The sequence below is a fragment of the Marasmius oreades genome, chromosome 5, assembly GCF_018924745.1.
Source record: "Marasmius oreades isolate 03SP1 chromosome 5, whole genome shotgun sequence".
In the NCBI taxonomy this organism is placed as follows: domain Eukaryota; kingdom Fungi; phylum Basidiomycota; class Agaricomycetes; order Agaricales; family Marasmiaceae; genus Marasmius; species Marasmius oreades.
The window spans coordinates 1,759,053-1,777,184 of NC_057327.1; the positions used below are offsets into that span (position 1 = coordinate 1,759,053).

Sequence of the window (18,132 nt, forward strand, 5' to 3'; positions counted from 1 at the left end):
TTGGTACTTACGGAAGTTTTTGACGGGAGTCCTTGGCGGTTGTATAAATCCATTTAGGAGATAAGAAGTTTCCCACGGGGGCGATATGTACTAATTAGGAAATGATTGACAAGCGTTATCAAGTTTTTTCGAACATTGGACGTTCACCTATGATAAGCCGCCGCCTTGGACGTACCACTTATCTTTCCCATCCCGCGGCCGCATGGACTGTTACTCCTCCTTCAAGTTTTTCTCTTTACCACCACCTCCTTGGTGAAATTTTCAGAACATTGCTATTCCAACAGATCTCTACCCAGCGTCTGCAATCCTCGGTGTCAGAGTCATCATGACTTCTATTTCTCGTCGTATGTGCCTCTCGTATCTTCCACTTCCTTCCCCATAGTTTACTTGGCTCTTTATATAGGTGCTGGAGAGTATGTTTATCGTTATCTTTCTATCGCGTGCTCGACCCTAAAGGATCCGCTTATCGTTCTTGTGTTTGTCCAGGTATGATCGTGGCGATATCGGTTTCATTATCATCGCAGGTGCTATGGTCCTTGTGATGGTACCAGGGCTCGGTGAGTTTCGTTATCTCCCGCTGCTTTTCTTCTTTCTTATCCTCGTCACTACTCTCACCTCCAGCGTTTCTTTATTCTGGTTTGGCACGGAGAAAGAGTGCCCGTAAGCTGTCTCACTCTCAATCCGTCTCCGTTGACCCACGACGTCCTCACAGTCTCGTTGATTTGGGTGGTAAGTGCAGGAAATGCCGTCGCCATCTTCCAATGGTTCTTCTGGGGTTATTCTCTCGCGTTCTCGTCCTCCGCAACCAACGGATACATAGGCAACCTTCGAAACATCGGCCTTCGTAAAGTCCTCGATGATCCTTCCCCCGGTTCAACGCTGTTACCAGAAATTCTCTTCAGCTTCTTTCAGATGGAGTTTGCTTGCGTCACCGTAGCTATCTTGATGGGTGGTATTGCCGAACGGTTAGTCCATTTTTCTACTTACTGTGGCGCTACTGCGGAAGCATATAATTCGGTATTGACCATGGTGCTAGTGGTCGTGTGTTCCCCGCTATGGTCTTCACTTTTGTGTGGATGACACTGGTTTATTGTCCGTTGGCGTGCTGGGTATGGGGAGCCAACGGATGGGCATTCAAGTGGGGCGTTCTTGACTTTGCAGGTTGGTTTTAGTCTCCTAGACATATCTCGATTTCGTCCGTTCACTTGAACCCTTCTCCAAAATAGGTGGTGGCCCTGTCGAAATTGGCAGTGGTGTTGGCGGACTTGCCTTTTCTTGGGTTCTAGGACGTAGGCAAGAGAAAGAACTGATTAATTTCCGCCCTCACAACGTCTCCTTTGTGTCGCTGGGTACCTTCCTTCTATGGTTTGGATGGTTAGGATTCAACGGTGGTAGTGCATTTGGCGCGAATATTCGGGCTATCTTTGCCATCTGGAATTCGATGCTCGCAGCTTCATTCGGCGGTATGGTCTGGTGTCTCATGGACTACAGATATGAACGTCGCTGGACCATGGTCGGGTTCTGCTCTGGAACCATTGCTGGTTTGGTCGCTGCCACTCCATCATGTGGATTTGTTCACCCTTGGGCTTCCGTCGTTGTCGGTATCCTATCCGGTGGTCTCTGTAACTTGGCCACGAAATGTAAGTCTTCGTGATGACCATTGTACTTAGGTCCCCTCATGTCACGTCTTTTAGTGAAATTCGTGTTGCGCATTGACGACGCCCTGGATCTCTTCGCCGAACACGCTATCGGAGGCATCATCGGCCTCCTCCTCAACGCATTCTTTGCTGACGATGCCATCATATCTGCGGATGGTATCAGCACAGGTATCCCTGGAGGTTTCATGGACCATAACTGGAAACAGCTGTATAAACAAGTGGCGTACGTCGTCGCGACTTCCACATATACCTTTGTTATCACTGCTGCGATTGCGAAGGCCATTGATCTCATTCCTGGATTGCAATTGAGAGGTAGCGTAGAGAGTGAAGTTCTGGGGTTGGATGAAGTCGAGGTCTGTTTTTTCTCTTTTTTATTATTATTTTCACCGGCCGCCAGTCCGACTTAACCCTCCACGTCGTTTTTGTTTTTTTTTTTTCAGATTGGAGAGTTCGCGACGGACTACATCGAAATCGGTCGTAGTTTCACCGATGGATTTGGTATCCTCTCAGAACCCAACATCCAACAACCACATGTCGCAGCTGGAGACCGACATGGACATCCCGAAAACGAACTTCATTGGCGTGCGACGCCGAATGGACCTCGTCCATCGAACGAAGATAAGAATGTGGATCCCAAACATCTCTCTTCTGTTAGTGAAAAGCCATCAGCGGAGAGTATGAGTGGGAACCAAGTCTAACACCTGGACTGCACTGAACGGACATAGAATTTAAAGTAAGGAACTACTAGTCAATGAATTTCCACGTTGGGGACATGCCCACTCGAGATTCTACAAGTGAAACTCTGTGTAAAGTGTAATACGTGTTGGCATAAGGCTTGGGAATAGATCTGCATCACATCAAAACAGGAGCTTGAATGAACGACTTCATCTTGTCCGGGAGAAAGAATTACATTTTTGATACCTACGACGACCATTTCTCTATCGACGAGACGTGCTACCTGAAGGGGTTACATCAACCCTCTGCAGCCTTCTGGATCCATCACATCGGCGTATACTTTACACCTAATCTTACAAATCTCGGAGCCCACACTCACACTCAACATTGTTTCGCATACGTGCCAGAATACTCACTCCCGTCTCCCTTATTCATTTTGCCATGTACAGCCTCAGGTTTAGTGGAATGCGCACTGCCGAGACTGCTCAACGCATGTAACGGAGAGTCGCTCTTGATGAGACTTTCTGTGATTTCCATCTATGTATGCGTTAGTTAGTGAGCGTACCTCTCAGGTGCATAGATCCAACTTCCTCACCAAATCACAGACCAAGCGTTCTATGAGCACTTCTGTCATATTTTCCCTAACAACCACACGTAGGATTTCAACGTGTTGCATGTCTGGTGCCAGTTCGTAATTCGGGACGATCCTGGTGGATAGGTAGGTAAGGGCAAACAAATCCCTTTGGATATCGAACTCACCATCCCTTCGACCTCAACAAGGTCTGGATCCATTTTTGTTGAATCTCGGGGTATTTCTTTTGAAAGTCGTCCGAAAATCGGAAGGACACGACAGGAAGGCTAGGCTCGTAGGACTACTACCGTTATTAGTGGTTTATCTTTACTAATGTTGGAAGGAGCAACTCACCTCAACGTCAGATTCGTCAGTTCCACTAGCACCTTCCAGCTTCCTATGGACATCACTCAACACAGTATAATAGCCCGACTTGTCCAAAGCTCTGCTCAAAAGTCGGGCATTCTTCAAGTCGTTCAGTGCTATGCTCCTATAGCCCTCAAAGCCAAGATGCAAGAGATTGAAATACTGGGCTATAATGGGTGCGGCGGGTCTGGAAAAGTTTAAAGAGAAGGAGTATTCGACGGAGCCTAGGTAATGGAGTTCGAAGATGAGATCTTTTGGAAGGTGTGCTTTGTCTCGCCATATGACCCAGCCGACGCCGACATAGGCAAGTCCAAATTTGTGACCGCTAGAGGACTGTGAGCGCTTGATGTCTGGAAACACGCAAAGGACTCACGAAGTGTTGATGGAAACGACGCGGGGAAGTTTGAAGTCCCAGAGGAGCTTGGGCTGATGAAAGTAGGTTGAGTAAGCGACTGATGAAGGCGATCGATGAACATACTGTGACAAAAGGAGCTACGAACCCTCCGGACGCCGCGTCAACTACAAGTGAATTAGAGTTACGATTCCGCGGGATGATTGAGGCGTGGTACGTACCATGAATAGGAACGGAAATGCCAGATTTCTTCTCGTATTCGTCGAGTAGATCAGACATCTCTTTCACTGGTTCATAATGGCCGGTATATGTACCTGTAGAATATAACGTATTCAGATTGGATTTCAAAGGAAAGAAAGAACGAAAACGGACTTCCTAGAATGACAAAAACACCAATAGTCTACAGTTATAGAATCAGCCACGGACAGAAAGAAAGAAGATGTTTACTGACGTTTTCATCAACGTATTGCATTGCCTTGTTCGGGTCAAGACGATACTTGCTCTCGAGAGATACGGGAACAAGCCTGCACTCGACATCGAAGTAGCGAGCAAACTTTTCGAGAGCAACCTGGGCATTCGCACCCATAACGATATTGGGACCTGGCTCGTGAATGCTCTTTCCGGCAGCCTTGCGTTTCTCTTGCCAGATGCGTTTCATGGCTAGACCACCTAGCTGAATGGCCTCGGAAGAGCCGGTAGTAGCCGTTCCAATGGCGTCTTTGGCACTAGGGGCGTGCCAAATGTCGGCGAGGATGGAGATGCAGCGTGTATGGATGATTTGAGTAGCAGGATACTCATCGCAATCGATGAGATTTTTGCTCATGTTTTCTTGCATGAGCTTGTCTGCTTGAGGAGGCATCCAAGTGTGAACAAAAGAAGCAAGATTGAGAATGGGAGAGCCATCCAAAGCGAGTTCGTCGTGAATGAGCTGGTAGACAGAATCAGCGTCGGCGCCTTTGGACGAGATCTGGTATTTGGGAACAGGAGCTGTTCCATAACGAGCACCGTAGGTATGGTGTAGTTCGTTGGGATTTGTTCCAGTTAGAGCATGATGCTTGTGTCCTTTGTCGTGAGACTCGCGCAGAAGACGATCAGGGTTGACACGCTTGGAGAGAGCCATGGTTGTAGTCAGAGACCATGGGCTGTTTTATACTGTTTTATACTCGAAGTTCATCAGACGTCACTGTCGTCATGTACTACATACGCGTCTCGGCTCACATGCCCATCGAGCGGCCCTGGCGGCCCGGCTACAAAAGTATCATGGCCAGCTCTCGCACACTGTTGCTTCTCAATGAAGTTCAACGACGGCTTCTGGCTTTTGAAAAACGGTGTAAAAGCAAACTACGCTCTTCAATCTACAAAGGTTGAAAAACTATCCGATGGCTATCAATTGTTCGTCGCTACTCGTCCCATCCGCCATCGAGGTGACTCTTTAGGTGGTAGGTAGCACTTGAGTGGCTATCGTGCGCAGTGATCTTGAGCTCATCTCGTTCTTAGGTCCTGTTTTGACTGTCAAAGTCCATTCTCCCACCGAAGGCGTTATCGGTGTCAAACTCGATCATTTCACCCACATCCCACCCACTCCCAATATTCCTCTATTTCCCAACGACGACCCCATCCCAAATCTTCACCTGTCCAACGATGATACCGGCCACTCTTTGACAACTGCGGGTCTGACCGCCGTCATCACTGAAAACCCTTATACAATCACTTTCAAGTCTCCCGCTGACCGCGTACTCACTTTTGCCGGTCCTAAACATCAAGCCATTTTTGAGGTTCCCTCCAAATGGACCCTCTCGTCTGCTTCGAATAGCTCTTGCGTGTCACAAGACCCCCGCTCAAACCCCAACCCTTCCCCCTTGCCTCCAACCATCCAGTATATAAACTCTGAACTCAATCTCTCCCCTGGTGAACTTATATACGGCTTTGGAGAACAGTTTGGTAATTTTACAAAGAACGGTCAATCCATCAAGATCTGGAATCAGGGTAAGCATTCTCAATCAGTCAAGGCAGACGTCTCACATTCCGTTCTCTCCCAAGACGGCGGAACTTCTAGTGACCAAGCCTACAAATGCGTGCCGTTCTACATCACCAATCGGAACTACGGCGTGTTCATCAATCATCCCGGGGAAGTCGAAATCGAAGTTGGTAGCGAAAAAATTTCACGCGTCGGCACCTCTGTCGCTGGTTCCAACCTCGAATTCTTTATCATCTATGGCAATACTCCCTTGCAGGTAGGCTCTCCACCCACCGATGAAACCGACAAGTTCTTTTCTCCTTATCTAGATCCTCGAACGATACACTCGTATGACAGGCCGCCCTCCGTACGTCTCCAGATCTGGTTGAAAAGAACGATCAACGCTTAGCAACCTTTTTAGGCTTCTACCCAGCTGGACATTTGGCCTCTGGCTCTCCACCTCATTCTTGACCAACTATGACAACAAAACTGTGTCTGGATTCTTACAAGGCATGCAAGACCACAACACCCCCGTGCGCGTCTTCCATTTTGATTGTTTTTGGATGAAGCAGTACGAATGGTACGTCTCTTGTCCTGTTCACTTGCAAGAACCCGATCTGTCCCGCGCAGGTGTTCCTTTACGTTTGACCCCGAAAACTTTCCAAACCCAAAGGAATACTTGTCTGAGATTAAAGAAAAGTACGGCGTAAAGGTCTGCCTTTGGAGTGAGTCAGCCTCGCAGTGGTTTATGTGTGGTTTAACCTCTCAAACAGTTAACCCATACGTCAGCCAGCTCTCTCCCATTTTTAAAGAAGGTGTCGAGGGTGGCTATTTTATCAAAAGAATGGACGGGACGCCATGGCAGTGAGGTGTTTTCCTCCTAGTTGTTTAGTGCCTCCTCTTAAGCTTTCCAGATGGGACTTGTGGCAACCAGGACTAGCCATCGTGGACTTCACCAACTCCGAGGCGTGCGAATGGTACGGGTCCAAACTCCGTGCGCTCATGGATATTGGTGTCGATTGTTTCAAGGTAAGGCGTGTCTCCCATATGTGACTGGGTGGTTCTAACAAACTTTAACAGACGGATTTCGGTAAGCATTCAATTGAACTTCCCATCGTGATCGTCTCACCACTCCCCCAACCAGCTGAACGCATCCCTCACGCCAACGTCCAATTCCACGACGGATCAGACCCTATTCGGATGCACAACCTATATTCCGTCCTCTACAACGAATACGTCTTCAACCTCATCCAACAACACCGCGGCGAAAACCAAGCAGTTCTCTTCGCCAGATCTTCCTTTGCAGGCGGCCAACGTTTCCCCGTCCACTGGGGTGGGGACTGTGAGTCCACTTGGGAGGCCATGACAGAAGCTATTCATGGATGTCTTTCCTTGACCTTATCCGGGTTTGCATATGCCTCCCATGATATCGGCGGGTTCGAAGGCCACCCTGATCCCGAGATTTACCAAAGATGGGTGGCGTTTGGGCTATTCTCATCTCATTCGAGATTGCATGGCTCGAGTTCGTATCGGGTACCTTGGCAGTATGGGGAGGAGGCAGCGAAGGGTATGGCTAGGTTGCTGGAGGAGAAGCACAGGCTTATGCCTTATCTATATGATTTGGTGCGTAGAATGACTCTATACCACTGGTCGGCGTTACTCATTCAGTCGATGTGACAGGCCATCCAAGCAACCAAAACAGGCTACCCGATCCAACGAGCCATGTTCCTCGAGTTTCCAGATGACCGTACAACCCACCACCTCGATCGTCAATACATGTTCGGTCCTTCTCTCCTCGTAGCTCCAGTTTTCACTCCCCAATCAGAAGAAACAGAGTATTATATACCGAAAGGAAGATGGACATACTACTGGAATCCATCTCGCATCGTGGAAGGTCCAGTATGGGTTAAAGAACGCGTTCCACTGAACGAGATCCCTATTTGGATTCGTCCTAGGACCGTGTTGGTGAGAGGACCACCCGGAGTACGAAGACCGGATTATGCATATGGGGAGAGGGCACATGTTTCGGTGTTTGGTGTGGAGGATGGGGAGAATGTAGATGTGAGAGTACCGGGGGAAGATGGCGAAGGGTATGTGGGTTCGGTTGGGGTGGAACGAAGAGGGGATGAGGTGAAGGTAAAGGTGCTGGAGGGTTCAGTTGATGTTGCTCACGTCGATTTGGATGACGGGAACCTGAGGATGGTGCGAGAATGACGGACGGAGGAGGTGTGCGTACGGGTTTAGGGGAGTGAGGTGCTGGAATGGAGCGCCACCGAAATGTATTATTATTATTCTTGGTATACATAGCCCACTTATACTTCAAGCTTCAAGCTTCAAGAGTCGGACTCAAACTCTTCAATCGCTTTTTCGTGTTTTTCGTGTCTAATTTTGGCCAACTCTCGGTTGTGAGCGGAACGCTTGATGCTCTGTGAACCAACAGATTAGTATCTGAATACCAAAAGAATGATCATCTTACTCACTTCTGCGTGCAGACACCGGTTCACTTCATCCTTGTACCTGTTACACCCGCCCGTAAACTTTTTCCACGTACTGAGATGGCACTGCTCTAACGCTTGGATGAAATCTTTGCAGACTGTTGAATCAAACAACTTTAGAAGGGGGAACGAGTTATAATAATTCCGTACCTATTTTTTTGTCAGAAACAACTGGATGCATCGAGGAGGAAAGAAGGGAAAACCCGGAGCCAAGGAAGGATGACGGCAACATCAAACCGGGTCTGACTCTCTTTATCGTGATCGAAGTCAATCGGCCCAGGGTCCAGGACGACAAGTTGTTTATCAACCACCACCACCGCCCTCGCATCCTCTGCAACCATGTCTTCCTTCACTCCTGCCCCCTCAGATGAAATCGCAATCGCTACTATCCGTGCACTAGCTGCAGATATCGTAACTAGAGCCAACTCTGGTCATCCAGGTGCTCCGATGGGGATGGCACCAGTCGCCCATATTCTTTTTACACGGTATGTATTACCCTAGTCGATTTCTTACCTACATCTCTTACTTTTTTTCAGATTCATCAACGCCAACCCAAACCACTCCAAGTGGATCAACAGAGATCGATTTGTTTTGTCGAATGGGTGAGTCCAAGTGATGTACAGACGCGTCGTGTTTCTGATCCTCATACCCAGACACGCGTACGTTTTACTTTTCTTTTTTATCTTTCTGTAGCACCAACCATGATCGGACATAACCCAGATGCGCCCTTCAATATCTTTTGTTGCATCTCTTGGGATATCAGTTATCCATGGACGACCTCAAATCGTTTCGTCAACTCGGATCCAAGACCCCTGGTCATCCCGAAGCAGGCCATACTGATGGCAAGTTTTTCCCCCCGTTTGATCTCTCGCTTTTTGACTCTTATTATCCTACTTATTGATTAGGCATCGAAGTGACCACTGGTCCGTTAGGACAAGGTTTCGCTAATGGTGTTGGTTTGGCGATCGCTCAAGCCCACCTTGCTGCAGTCTACAACAAGGAAGAATTTGAGCTCATCAACAACTACACTTACGGTACGAATTGGATCACTTTAACTTGGGGTCGCAGAAAAAACCTCTTCGATCACGGCCGAACTGACGATTATTGATTGTTTCAAAGTTTTCTGCGGCGATGGCTGTTTGATGGAGGGCGTTTCTAGTGAGGCTGCCAGTATTGCCGGGCATCTTCAACTCGGGAATTTAATTGTGGTATGTTTGCGTCGTCGTTTTCTGAGTCCTTCCAAAGTATTCACGACGTCAGATCTATGATGACAACCGTATGAACGATATCTGTTAACCAAAACGTTCTGGGGCAGCTCTAATCATTATCTGTAAACAGACATTTCTATCGATGGTGACACCGCTGTTGCTTTCACGGAGAACGTAGAACAGCGTTTCAACGCTTATAAATGGCAGGTTCTCCATGTCGACAATGGTGATAGGTGAGTTTTCGTTAGAGGGGGGGAGGCGCTTCTTTCTTGATTTGATCGTTAATCCGTATTTCTTCCTTCCTATTGCTCAGCGATCTTCCCGCCATCTACAATGCCATCCATACCGCTCGTCAGGAGAAGAACAAGCCTACCATTATCCGCCTCCACACGACGATTGGTTTCGGTTCTAAGCTCGAGGGCACTCACGGAGTGCACGGTTCTCGTAAGTACCCAGGTCCTTTGAGCCTCCCAAGTTCAACTGTTCGACCATCCATAGCTCTCAAACCCGACGACATTTCTGCTTTGAAAACCAAATTCGGACTCCCTGCAGACCAGTCCTTCCATGTACCACAGGAGACTTACGACGCGTACGCTGCAGTCGGGGCCCGAGGTAGTACTCTCGAAGCCGAATGGAACAAACTCCTGGATGCCTACGGCCAGAAATACCCCAACGAACACGCTGAATTCACTCGACGAATCCGTGGAGAACTTCCACCTGGTTGGGAAAAGACACTGCCAGTTTACAAACCTTCCGACCCCGCCGTCGCATCAAGAAAACTATCGGAAATTGTGCTCTCTTCTATTTCGGGCGTTCTTCCCGAGTTGATTGGTGGTTCTGCCGATTTGACGGGAAGTAATTTGACTAGGGTTAAGTCCGCGGTTGATTTTCAGCATCCCAGCACCGGTTTGGGTACTTATGCTGGTACTTATATTCGTTACGGAGTTCGTGAACATGGTATGGGTGCCGTGGCCAACGGTATTTCTGCGTATGGTGGTTTCATTCCGTTCGTTGCTACATTCTTGGTGAGCATCCGTGGTGTGACTATGATGTTTTACTGACGTTTTACATGTTTAGAACTTCGTCTCATACGCTGCAGGTGCAGTCAGACTTTCTGCTTTGAGTGGTCATCAGGTCATTTGGGTCGGTGAGTCGTCAAGCCTTTCCTTACGGTTCTTCAACGCTAGTATTTCTAACTTTCTTCAAATAGCCACCCACGACAGCATCGGTTTGGGTGAAGACGGGCCTACTCACCAGCCTATCGAAACCGCCATTCACCTCCGATCCATTCCCAACCTCGCGTTCTGGCGCCCAGCTGACGGAAATGAAACCTCTGCAGCATACTATTACGCTCTCACCACAAAAACGACACCCAGTGTTCTTTCCCTCTCACGCCAAAACCTGCCCAACCTCGAAAACTCTACGATGGAACACGCGCTCAAAGGAGGCTACGTTCTGCACGACGAGGAGAATGAAGAACTTACGATCGTCAGTGCTGGTAGTGAAGTACCGATAGCTGTTGAGGCGGCTGGTAAATTGAAGGCGGCTGGAATTAAGACTCGGGTTGTTAGTATCCCTTGCTCGCATGTGTTTGACCGACAGTCTGCAGAATACAAGCTCAGCGTTCTGCGAAGCGGTGCGCCTATTCTTTCGCTTGAAGCTCTTTCGGTGAGTTCCGTCTGGTTTCATTTTGGGATCATGGGAAGACGATAATAAATCTACCTCATTTCAGACTGCTGGTTGGCAAAAGTACAGTCATGAGGTGAGGCGAACCATCAGGGATCGTTGCTCGGCTCTAGGAGCATACTGACCTATTTTTCAATCAGCAATACGGTCTTGACGGGTGGGGTGCTTCTGGTCCTTACCTCAAGGTATACTCTAAGTTCGGAATCACTGGTGACAGTAAGTCCAGATCCACGCCCGAGGGATTTCACTTCTAAACGACCAAAACATCTATAGATATCGCGCAAGTCGGAAGGAAGGTTGTCGATTTCTACAAGAACAGGGGCGGTGATGTTATTTCGCCGCTTGTCAAGGCTTTCTAAAGGATCCGGTTACTCCTTTGCAGAGGTTAGAAGAAGAATACTAAATTAGATAGAATTGTAAATTACTGGCCCTGTACAAACTAGTTTTGTCAACTTATGACATGTAAATGATGGTGGAGTAAAATCAGGAGGCTCTAAAGACGCTCGGCCTCAATTGAAAACCTGCCTCCTTGTTTTCTGACCGGAAGACTAGTTGTCTTCGGGGTCCATAGTAGCGGGAGTTTCAGGTTCCATATACCTAACTGTATTCTATTTCATTAACTTGTTTGTTCTCGATCATAACTGTGGTTGAAGGTTAACATGTTCGGCTATGCGTTTGCTTGGAGGAAGTCGACATCCTCTTGGGTCACGATTTCAAGGGGCAAGTCGTCTATATTCTAGTGCTGGACGCCCTAAAAATGTCTACTTCCTCCCAACAGCAACGGTATCCCACATCTGTCTCTCGGTATCCTCTTTCACAACTTCGATAACGTGAGGGAGTAAGTATCGCACGTCCTAAGTAGCATGTTATAATTATAAATTTACAGCCGAATGAAATCCTTAACAAACTCACCTCCTCGGGTTTCACCCACTGCTCCTTAGGAAGAGGTGCATGAAGAACGCTGGCTTGTGATGCGCGCTTGAAACGGAAGTTGCGGTCGTAGGTTTCACGGGGAGTCAGGCGAGTAATGGCCTTTGAGAATCCCGATATGACTATTCAAAAAAGACACAGAACACAAAGAGCCAGATACACACCCGTTGAACATCATCACGCTCCTCAATCACTGCAAAAATGCAACCCAATGTTATGATATAAAAATCCGCTGAGAACATAGTGCGACCCGAACGTACACAAGTCGTCGTACTTGAGGCCATACTTCCGGTAGCCAGCTAGATTGGCATACCAATTTGCAAAGGGCGTGAACCACCTAGTAAGGGCCTTGGAGGCAAGAATATTTGAAGCAAGAGAATAACTGAGAGGGCCGTAAACAGGCATTATGAGTAAAGGTTAAGAAATGTTGAACCGTCGTCGATGTCAATCGGACCGTTTCGGAGTCTGTTTGCCCTTATTTGTCAATGGCCTCGTAAAACTGAAGATCTTGATAAAACCCACAGTTCAGAAAACTTTTTTTCGATTCTATCACTACCACCACCCAACGATGTCCAATACCGAGCGTACCTATATTATGGTCAAGGTAACGCGTCTCGATCATGTTATATCGATATATGTTTGATCTACTCCATTTTACAGCCTGACGGGGTTCAGCGCGGGCTCGTTGGCGAGATCATACAGAGATTCGAGAGGAGAGGATTCAAAATGATTGCCCTGAAGATGGTTTGGCCTACTACAGAACTCCTCGAGAAGCGTACTTTCGACATGCTCTAAATCGATCTGCCATCAAAACTAATCCAACTGCACTCACAGACTACGCTGACCTCAAGAACAGGCCTTTCTTCCCCAATTTGATCAAATACATGGCTTCCGGTCCCGTCGTGGCCATTGTCTTGGAAGGGCGCGATGCTGTTGCCACCGGCCGTGTTATGCTCGGTGAAACAGACCCTCTTAAGTCCGCACCTGGTGAGCAACCTTCAGTGCCAGAACAAATGTGTGGTTTCTTACAACTTGTATCGCGTAGGCACTATCCGTGGAGACCTCTGCTTGCAGGTTGGCCGTAACATTTGCCATGGCTCTGACTCCGTTCAGAACGCCGAGAAGGAGATTGCTCTGTGAGTTCATGGATGCAGAGTTTTTTTGAACGATTCGGCCTAACACAGTGTATTCGTAGCTGGTTCCCCGAGGGCATCGTCAAATACACCCTTGCTACGGAAAACTGGATCTTTGAGTGATCATGTTTGCAAGGTTTTCGATCATATGTAGGATTAGGTTGTAATCTGAGGGTGTAGAACGAACAACAATGAAAAATGTCTGTACAAATCGCATGTCAGCGTCTGTCCAAATCTAAGTCTGTTGTCGCACTCGCCAACTCATTTTGACACTGGCATATTAGTCCAAACTCTCATGGTATCATCATGAGCTGCCAGTGCCTTTACCAATTCGTTCACCCTCTCCGACTCTTCGTCTGATATTTCAGCGCTGGTGATAGGTCTGTAGGTAAGCTCGCTAGCAAGCACTTGGCACAACTTCGACTCCGCGAGGGCCGTCGTCAAACTGGACAGCGTCGAAGGATCACATGTAAACTATTGAAACGTATGCTCAATGGGACGTCTCATAAAGTTGGTTCCTTTAAGGTTCACCTCAATTTCTTCGTGAGTTTCGCCAGGGGGTGAAGTTTCAAAGTCTTCCGAACCGTTATCAACCGCAATCACAACCGTCTTTTCGAGCATTTCATCGAATTGAGAATTTTTCTCCAGTGAGACCTTGACGAGACCATTGCGTTGAAACATGAATCCGACTGGCGCTATACGAGCACTGGCGCGTTGGCGTAATAAGACCGACGTTTCTGATCAACTTCACTCATCCGATGAAAACTCACCCACGCACTGCTAAGATTTCACGCAAGGTCTGCACCGTCCGGTTAGCGTTATTCGTCGAACATTCTCTGCAATGACACATGATTCAGTTTTGAGACGACGGAAACATATAGCGCACATTATGATCCCGACAGAGTTACACGCGATAGCTTCGTAAACGGTCGTTTCCCCAGAGCCTTTTGCTTTGTCCGCCTTGAAGATATTTTATGAGCTCTGAATTGCGGACAACAGTCGTCGGCGCCCGCCCACCTTGGCCAAAGCTTTTGCTATATTCTCCTTCGGCACGTTCTGGGCTTTGACTCTCTTCAGGACCGCCGCTAAAGAAACATTCTTTTCAGGATCCGCAGAACCCCCAACTACGCATATGAGCGGTGTTTGACAAGCTGACAATAGTGCCTTGCATACCTTTAGCAGCATTTACAATGTCCTGAAAAATGAAATGTCAGAGCTCGCCAATTCCAGATCTTAAACGTTCTAAACGTACTTACTAGAGTAGCCTTGTTGTATACAATACTCCGGCAAGCGTCGTTGGCACCTTTTTTGTCCTTTATTTTCGACCACTACATAAATCGGATTGGTCGTGAAAAGTATAATGCAAGACTTGGCTGTAAAAGACCATACCTTGTTATGCCCTGCGAATGTAGGACGCGAAAGTGAAAAAAATCGCGTCGTGCCGCAAAGGGTCTTGACTCTGAGAGAAAATGGACGTTGTATGATGAATGACCTCATGGGGAAGCTAGTATATAAACAATGTCAATGAGCAACCGTACAAAATGTACTACGTGGTAAGTACCTTGGGCACGTAGTTGAGCTCATGACCACACACCGGGTTTCTCTGGCGAGACGATTGTCATGTAGATTACAAAAAATATGTTTGTCCATCTAGGACGCATTTGAGGCCTTCATAATAGTGACTTATCTGTGCCCGACTGCAGCATAACAAACCGGTTTGTGCCAGTGGATCATGACTATAAGAATCGGAGTGCCTGTTTAGCACTTCTAACTCGAGTTCTGAGTAAAAACGATTAGATTACGAGTGCTTAGTTTTTAACCAGATTCCATTTATTGTACAATTGTATTTTTCAGTCGTGAAGCCGTGTCAAGTCGTAGCGTAGCTTGTAACTGATGAAAAATGCTGAACGCTACGCGGTTGCAAATGGCTGTGTAGATTCCCAGCGTCCTAGCCCGCTCTCCGCGGCACTCACAGCACTTGTCAGGTCGAGATGGAAGAACGGTGTTTCGGAGTGGAGGACAGTGCCGAATTGTCCTTCGAAACGGGGGGTCTTTTTGTCGTTAGAGCTTAACGACTCGGAATCGACCCTCCCGCCTTCAATATCTTGCTCCCGCAAGTCAGTTGAAATTCTGTCTCGTAGGCCATCACGATAGGGAACAACAGCGGCGATTTCCTGAGGGACTGTAGGGGACGATCCAGGGAGACCAAATCCGCCAGCAATTAAAGCTCTTCGGATCCAAGGGGAAAGAACCGTAGCAAAATGGAACTAAGGAGATAATAAACGAGTGAGAAAGTGCAGCATGGGGGGGACGTACATCGACAGGATGGTTAGCCCACCGTTCCAATCCGTTTCTTGTGTCGATCAGGCTCTGTATCGCGGTGGTATCTACATGCGAACTAAGCCAAGATGTTCAACCAATGCAGTGGACTGGGAAAGTGACCAAGAGAACTTACATTGCAGAGAAGTCAAGAACCACGGCATGAAGTATGGGCTTTCTAGCATTGGCTTCTTGTTCCGAAAGGTCAGAATTTCCGCGACCCGGACCTGGGTCGTTCCATGGTCGATCGCCCACTTTGATTGTACTGAGATCCATTCCTCTTCTCATGTGCTTTTTGACATAGTCGACAATAACGTCGTTGACAATGGAGCAATTGGGATAGAGATAACTCTCCTCCAAACGATAAACGATTATGCCGGGTGAAGGAGGGACGACAGTCACTTCTGAGTTGATTATACCGTTGTCTTTCATAGGTACGAAAACTTCGCGTTCTTCTTGACTTCCTAGTGTGTCTTTCTTCAGAGAAATTTTTCCAAGGAAACTTCCCCGAGGCCGTGCAACGCGAATGAGGAGTAGAACAAGAGAAGCGACCACCGAGACGTAGATGCCATATTCTATAGTGGTGAAAACGGTGACGAAAACTGCTGCCAACCAGATGACGAACTCCAACGGTGACACCCTCCAATAGGAATATACCTGCTGCGGGGATGCAACTAGGTCGGCGACGGCGTGTATGATCACTGCGCTCAAGGAAGCGTTAGGAATCCAGAAGAACGCAGGTGTAAGGCCATATAAAGCCACGATAACGACGATAGCGGTGACAATACCAGCTAGAGGTGTTCGTACACCACTCTTCGATTTCAAAGCCGACCGTGAAAACGAGCCGGTGGCTGGATAAGCACCAAAGACCGATCCAATGGTGTTAGTGACGCCAATAGCAATCAGTTCTTGGTTGGGATTGATCTTGTAGCCATTCAGTCGTCCAAATGCTGTATGGTTCATTGTGTTAAGTTATATCGATTAGCAAAGGATAGGAGGCTTACATTTGGAGATAGCGATGTGTTCCAAGAACAGGATGATCGTGGCAATCGGAAGTTGAGAGCCCAGTACAGAAACGAGCTCCGGATCGATGGTAGGAGGCCTAACATGCTGTAAACCTCTGGGAACATTGCCTAAAATCTTAATCGGGTATTTTCCTTTCGAATCGGCTCTATGCCTGACATAGAGCCAGGAAGCAATCGTGAAAACGACCAGAGTAAGCGCATTGCGAAGAATAGACATGAAGAAGAAGACACGGGCTGTAAATAACGAAGGTTAGTTTACGGTATTGGATGCGACGGATAATCCTTACCTCGCTGTGGGTACCTTTTGCTAAGATAGTCGCATACCATCCGTATCCCGTAGAGACCCACCAACGCAGGCAGACCCCATGCCGCATCTAGAGTCGTTTTCGGTAGGCGTTTGAGAGTGTTTATAATAACAAGGTAGGTGGCCGCGCGTGTGCTACAGAAAAAAAACAGAAAGTGAATAAGTAACTGATAGTCACAGTAACAGGCCACTTGACTACTTACTCAAACCCGGTAATACCCATAAGGCCAGGGACCTGACCAGCAACAATGCTGATCGCTGAGCCTGTCATGAAGCCGCTCACGGCCGGAGCGGGGATAAACTCCACCAGCCAACCGATTCTCAACAACCCCATCCCCAGAACGATAAATCCACAGATGAAAGACAGGGTTGTGGCAATGGAAGGACCATCCCACTGGTTTGGATGTTTTTCTTGCACATACTTGATGATTTGGGAGACGGTGAGGGACATAACAGCCACTGGTCCAATAGAAACATCTTTCGATGTTGCGAAAAACTGTATTGTATCGAGCCTTTAGTCAGAGGCAACGAGAATAGATGATCATAGATGCCTCACGCAGTAAAGAAAAACCCCAACAAATGAAGAATACAACCCATATTGTACTGGGAGGGTTGCAATCTACAGTTCAGCGTCAGAGAGGTCTAAGACTGCGTAGGACTATAAAAGAGAAGGGCACCAACCTGTGCATACGACATGCCCTGGGGAACAACCACGATACCAACAGTCAATCCAGCGATAACGTCACCGGTAAGCCATTGAACATCTACGGTAGCCTTTTCGTCACTCACTAGGATGAAAGAACAAAGCAAAAACTCACTATAGCGCGTGATCCAAGTCAAGATAGGGAAGAGGCTAGTCAAATAATCAATGATCTAGAGCGCGAAATCCGTGTAAACGAAACAGAAACCTGGAACCACAGATTGCATACTCTCTTACGGGGGTCTCGAGTGCATCCTTTGACCCAGTCTTTCGTAGAAATAACCGGAACGATCTCCTCGGGATAGCCTATAGTGCGTTTACCAAAGTCCTTTACAGTCTTCGACATGCTGAGGAAAGAAGGAAGAGTAGCAGCCCTGTTATAGCCCCGGTTAATCAAGATCTTGCGAGGGGAAAACACTCGGAGGTAGCTTTTCAGGGGGAGAAAAGAGGATCGTATGTCGAACTCCAAGAAGATATATTTGCCTTGGAGAATATATTGCTATGAAGCCATGCTAAAATGAGCAACTTTGTGGTGATTTGAGTATCGGATTGCGCAATAGGACTAATTTCCCACCCATGATGCATGATGGGCGCCACACCTTGACCGGTACCGTCCTGAGTGTTTTTTTCCGAGCCAGAAAGTGGTTCTGATGGGCCACTCCACTTGGGTCCAAGACCAGTTCGTCGACGAGAATGTCGAGAGAAACGTATTTGGCGCCAATGATAGCTTGCTCCACACTGATTTTTGTATCA

At 47.7% G+C, this 18,132-nt stretch overlaps 8 protein-coding genes across 9 annotated transcripts; 4 read left to right on the forward strand and 4 right to left on the reverse strand.

Moving 5' to 3' along the window:
* Nucleotides 1–136: 136 nt before the first annotated feature.
* E1B28_008606 (uncharacterized protein) lies at nt 137–2,525 on the forward strand. The gene is made up of 9 exons (XM_043153426.1): nt 137–344; nt 404–413; nt 487–557; nt 622–660; nt 713–965; nt 1,037–1,161; nt 1,227–1,640; nt 1,695–2,011; nt 2,099–2,525. Exons 1-9 carry the CDS (start codon nt 326–328, stop codon nt 2,354–2,356), a joined length of 1,506 nt encoding a protein of 501 aa, XP_043008710.1. The 5' UTR covers nt 137–325; the 3' UTR covers nt 2,357–2,525.
* An 8-nt stretch (nt 2,526–2,533) lies between these two features.
* On the reverse strand, nt 2,534–4,812 carry E1B28_008607 (uncharacterized protein). The gene is made up of 9 exons (XM_043153427.1): nt 4,074–4,812; nt 3,995–4,022; nt 3,844–3,936; nt 3,749–3,789; nt 3,644–3,696; nt 3,259–3,595; nt 3,093–3,205; nt 2,929–3,040; nt 2,534–2,870 (listed from the first exon to the last, which is right to left on the reverse strand). Exons 1-9 carry the CDS (start codon nt 4,740–4,742, stop codon nt 2,715–2,717), a joined length of 1,602 nt encoding a protein of 533 aa, XP_043008711.1. The 5' UTR covers nt 4,743–4,812; the 3' UTR covers nt 2,534–2,714.
* Nucleotides 4,813–4,913: 101 nt separating this feature from the next.
* E1B28_008608 (uncharacterized protein) lies at nt 4,914–8,680 on the forward strand (the record flags this gene model as incomplete). Its single annotated transcript, XM_043153428.1, has 11 exons — nt 4,914–5,061; nt 5,120–5,608; nt 5,663–5,856; nt 5,909–5,946; nt 6,001–6,159; nt 6,210–6,304; nt 6,353–6,443; nt 6,494–6,608; nt 6,660–8,111; nt 8,172–8,559; nt 8,611–8,680. The coding sequence occupies 9 exons, from the start codon at nt 4,914–4,916 to the stop codon at nt 7,254–7,256; spliced, it is 1,926 nt and encodes a 641-aa protein (XP_043008712.1). The 3' UTR covers nt 7,257–8,111; nt 8,172–8,559; nt 8,611–8,680.
* TKL1 (Transketolase) lies at nt 8,414–11,397 on the forward strand (the record flags this gene model as incomplete). The annotated part of the gene is made up of 15 exons (XM_043153429.1): nt 8,414–8,559; nt 8,611–8,676; nt 8,728–8,733; nt 8,795–8,916; nt 8,980–9,108; nt 9,194–9,282; nt 9,335–9,350; nt 9,413–9,515; nt 9,596–9,726; nt 9,781–10,307; nt 10,360–10,429; nt 10,493–10,950; nt 11,015–11,044; nt 11,109–11,184; nt 11,242–11,397. 15 exons carry the CDS (start codon nt 8,414–8,416, stop codon nt 11,325–11,327), a joined length of 2,055 nt encoding a protein of 684 aa, XP_043008713.1. The 3' UTR covers nt 11,328–11,397.
* A 170-nt stretch (nt 11,398–11,567) lies between these two features.
* Nucleotides 11,568–12,373, reverse strand: E1B28_008610 (uncharacterized protein). The gene is made up of 4 exons (XM_043153430.1): nt 12,159–12,373; nt 12,063–12,091; nt 11,881–12,000; nt 11,568–11,822 (listed from the first exon to the last, which is right to left on the reverse strand). Exons 1-4 carry the CDS (start codon nt 12,301–12,303, stop codon nt 11,730–11,732), a joined length of 387 nt encoding a protein of 128 aa, XP_043008714.1. The 5' UTR covers nt 12,304–12,373; the 3' UTR covers nt 11,568–11,729.
* A 53-nt stretch (nt 12,374–12,426) lies between these two features.
* NME11 (Nucleoside diphosphate kinase A 1) lies at nt 12,427–13,289 on the forward strand. The gene is made up of 5 exons (XM_043153431.1): nt 12,427–12,502; nt 12,559–12,673; nt 12,733–12,885; nt 12,944–13,034; nt 13,094–13,289. Exons 1-5 carry the CDS (start codon nt 12,467–12,469, stop codon nt 13,152–13,154), a joined length of 456 nt encoding a protein of 151 aa, XP_043008715.1. The 5' UTR covers nt 12,427–12,466; the 3' UTR covers nt 13,155–13,289.
* On the reverse strand, nt 13,203–14,615 carry E1B28_008612 (uncharacterized protein; the record flags this gene model as incomplete). Its single annotated transcript, XM_043153432.1, has 10 exons — nt 13,203–13,233; nt 13,289–13,505; nt 13,563–13,737; nt 13,802–13,867; nt 13,918–13,991; nt 14,049–14,155; nt 14,205–14,226; nt 14,288–14,359; nt 14,421–14,535; nt 14,593–14,615. 9 exons carry the CDS (start codon nt 14,613–14,615, stop codon nt 13,293–13,295), a joined length of 867 nt encoding a protein of 288 aa, XP_043008716.1. The 3' UTR covers nt 13,203–13,233; nt 13,289–13,292.
* A 194-nt stretch (nt 14,616–14,809) lies between these two features.
* On the reverse strand, nt 14,810–17,984 carry E1B28_008613 (uncharacterized protein). 2 transcript variants are annotated; one of them, XM_043153433.1, is made up of 10 exons: nt 17,609–17,984; nt 17,498–17,552; nt 17,361–17,443; nt 17,236–17,298; nt 16,883–17,175; nt 16,663–16,814; nt 16,355–16,609; nt 15,487–16,300; nt 15,348–15,429; nt 14,810–15,298 (listed from the first exon to the last, which is right to left on the reverse strand). In XM_043153433.1, the coding sequence occupies exons 1-10, from the start codon at nt 17,723–17,725 to the stop codon at nt 14,942–14,944; spliced, it is 2,271 nt and encodes a 756-aa protein (XP_043008717.1). In that variant the 5' UTR covers nt 17,726–17,984; the 3' UTR covers nt 14,810–14,941. The 2 variants fall into 2 exon arrangements, with proteins under 2 accessions (XP_043008717.1, XP_043008718.1); XM_043153434.1 differs by having other exon boundaries at nt 17,498–17,532; nt 17,588–17,850.
* Nucleotides 17,985–18,132: the final 148 nt, after the last annotated feature.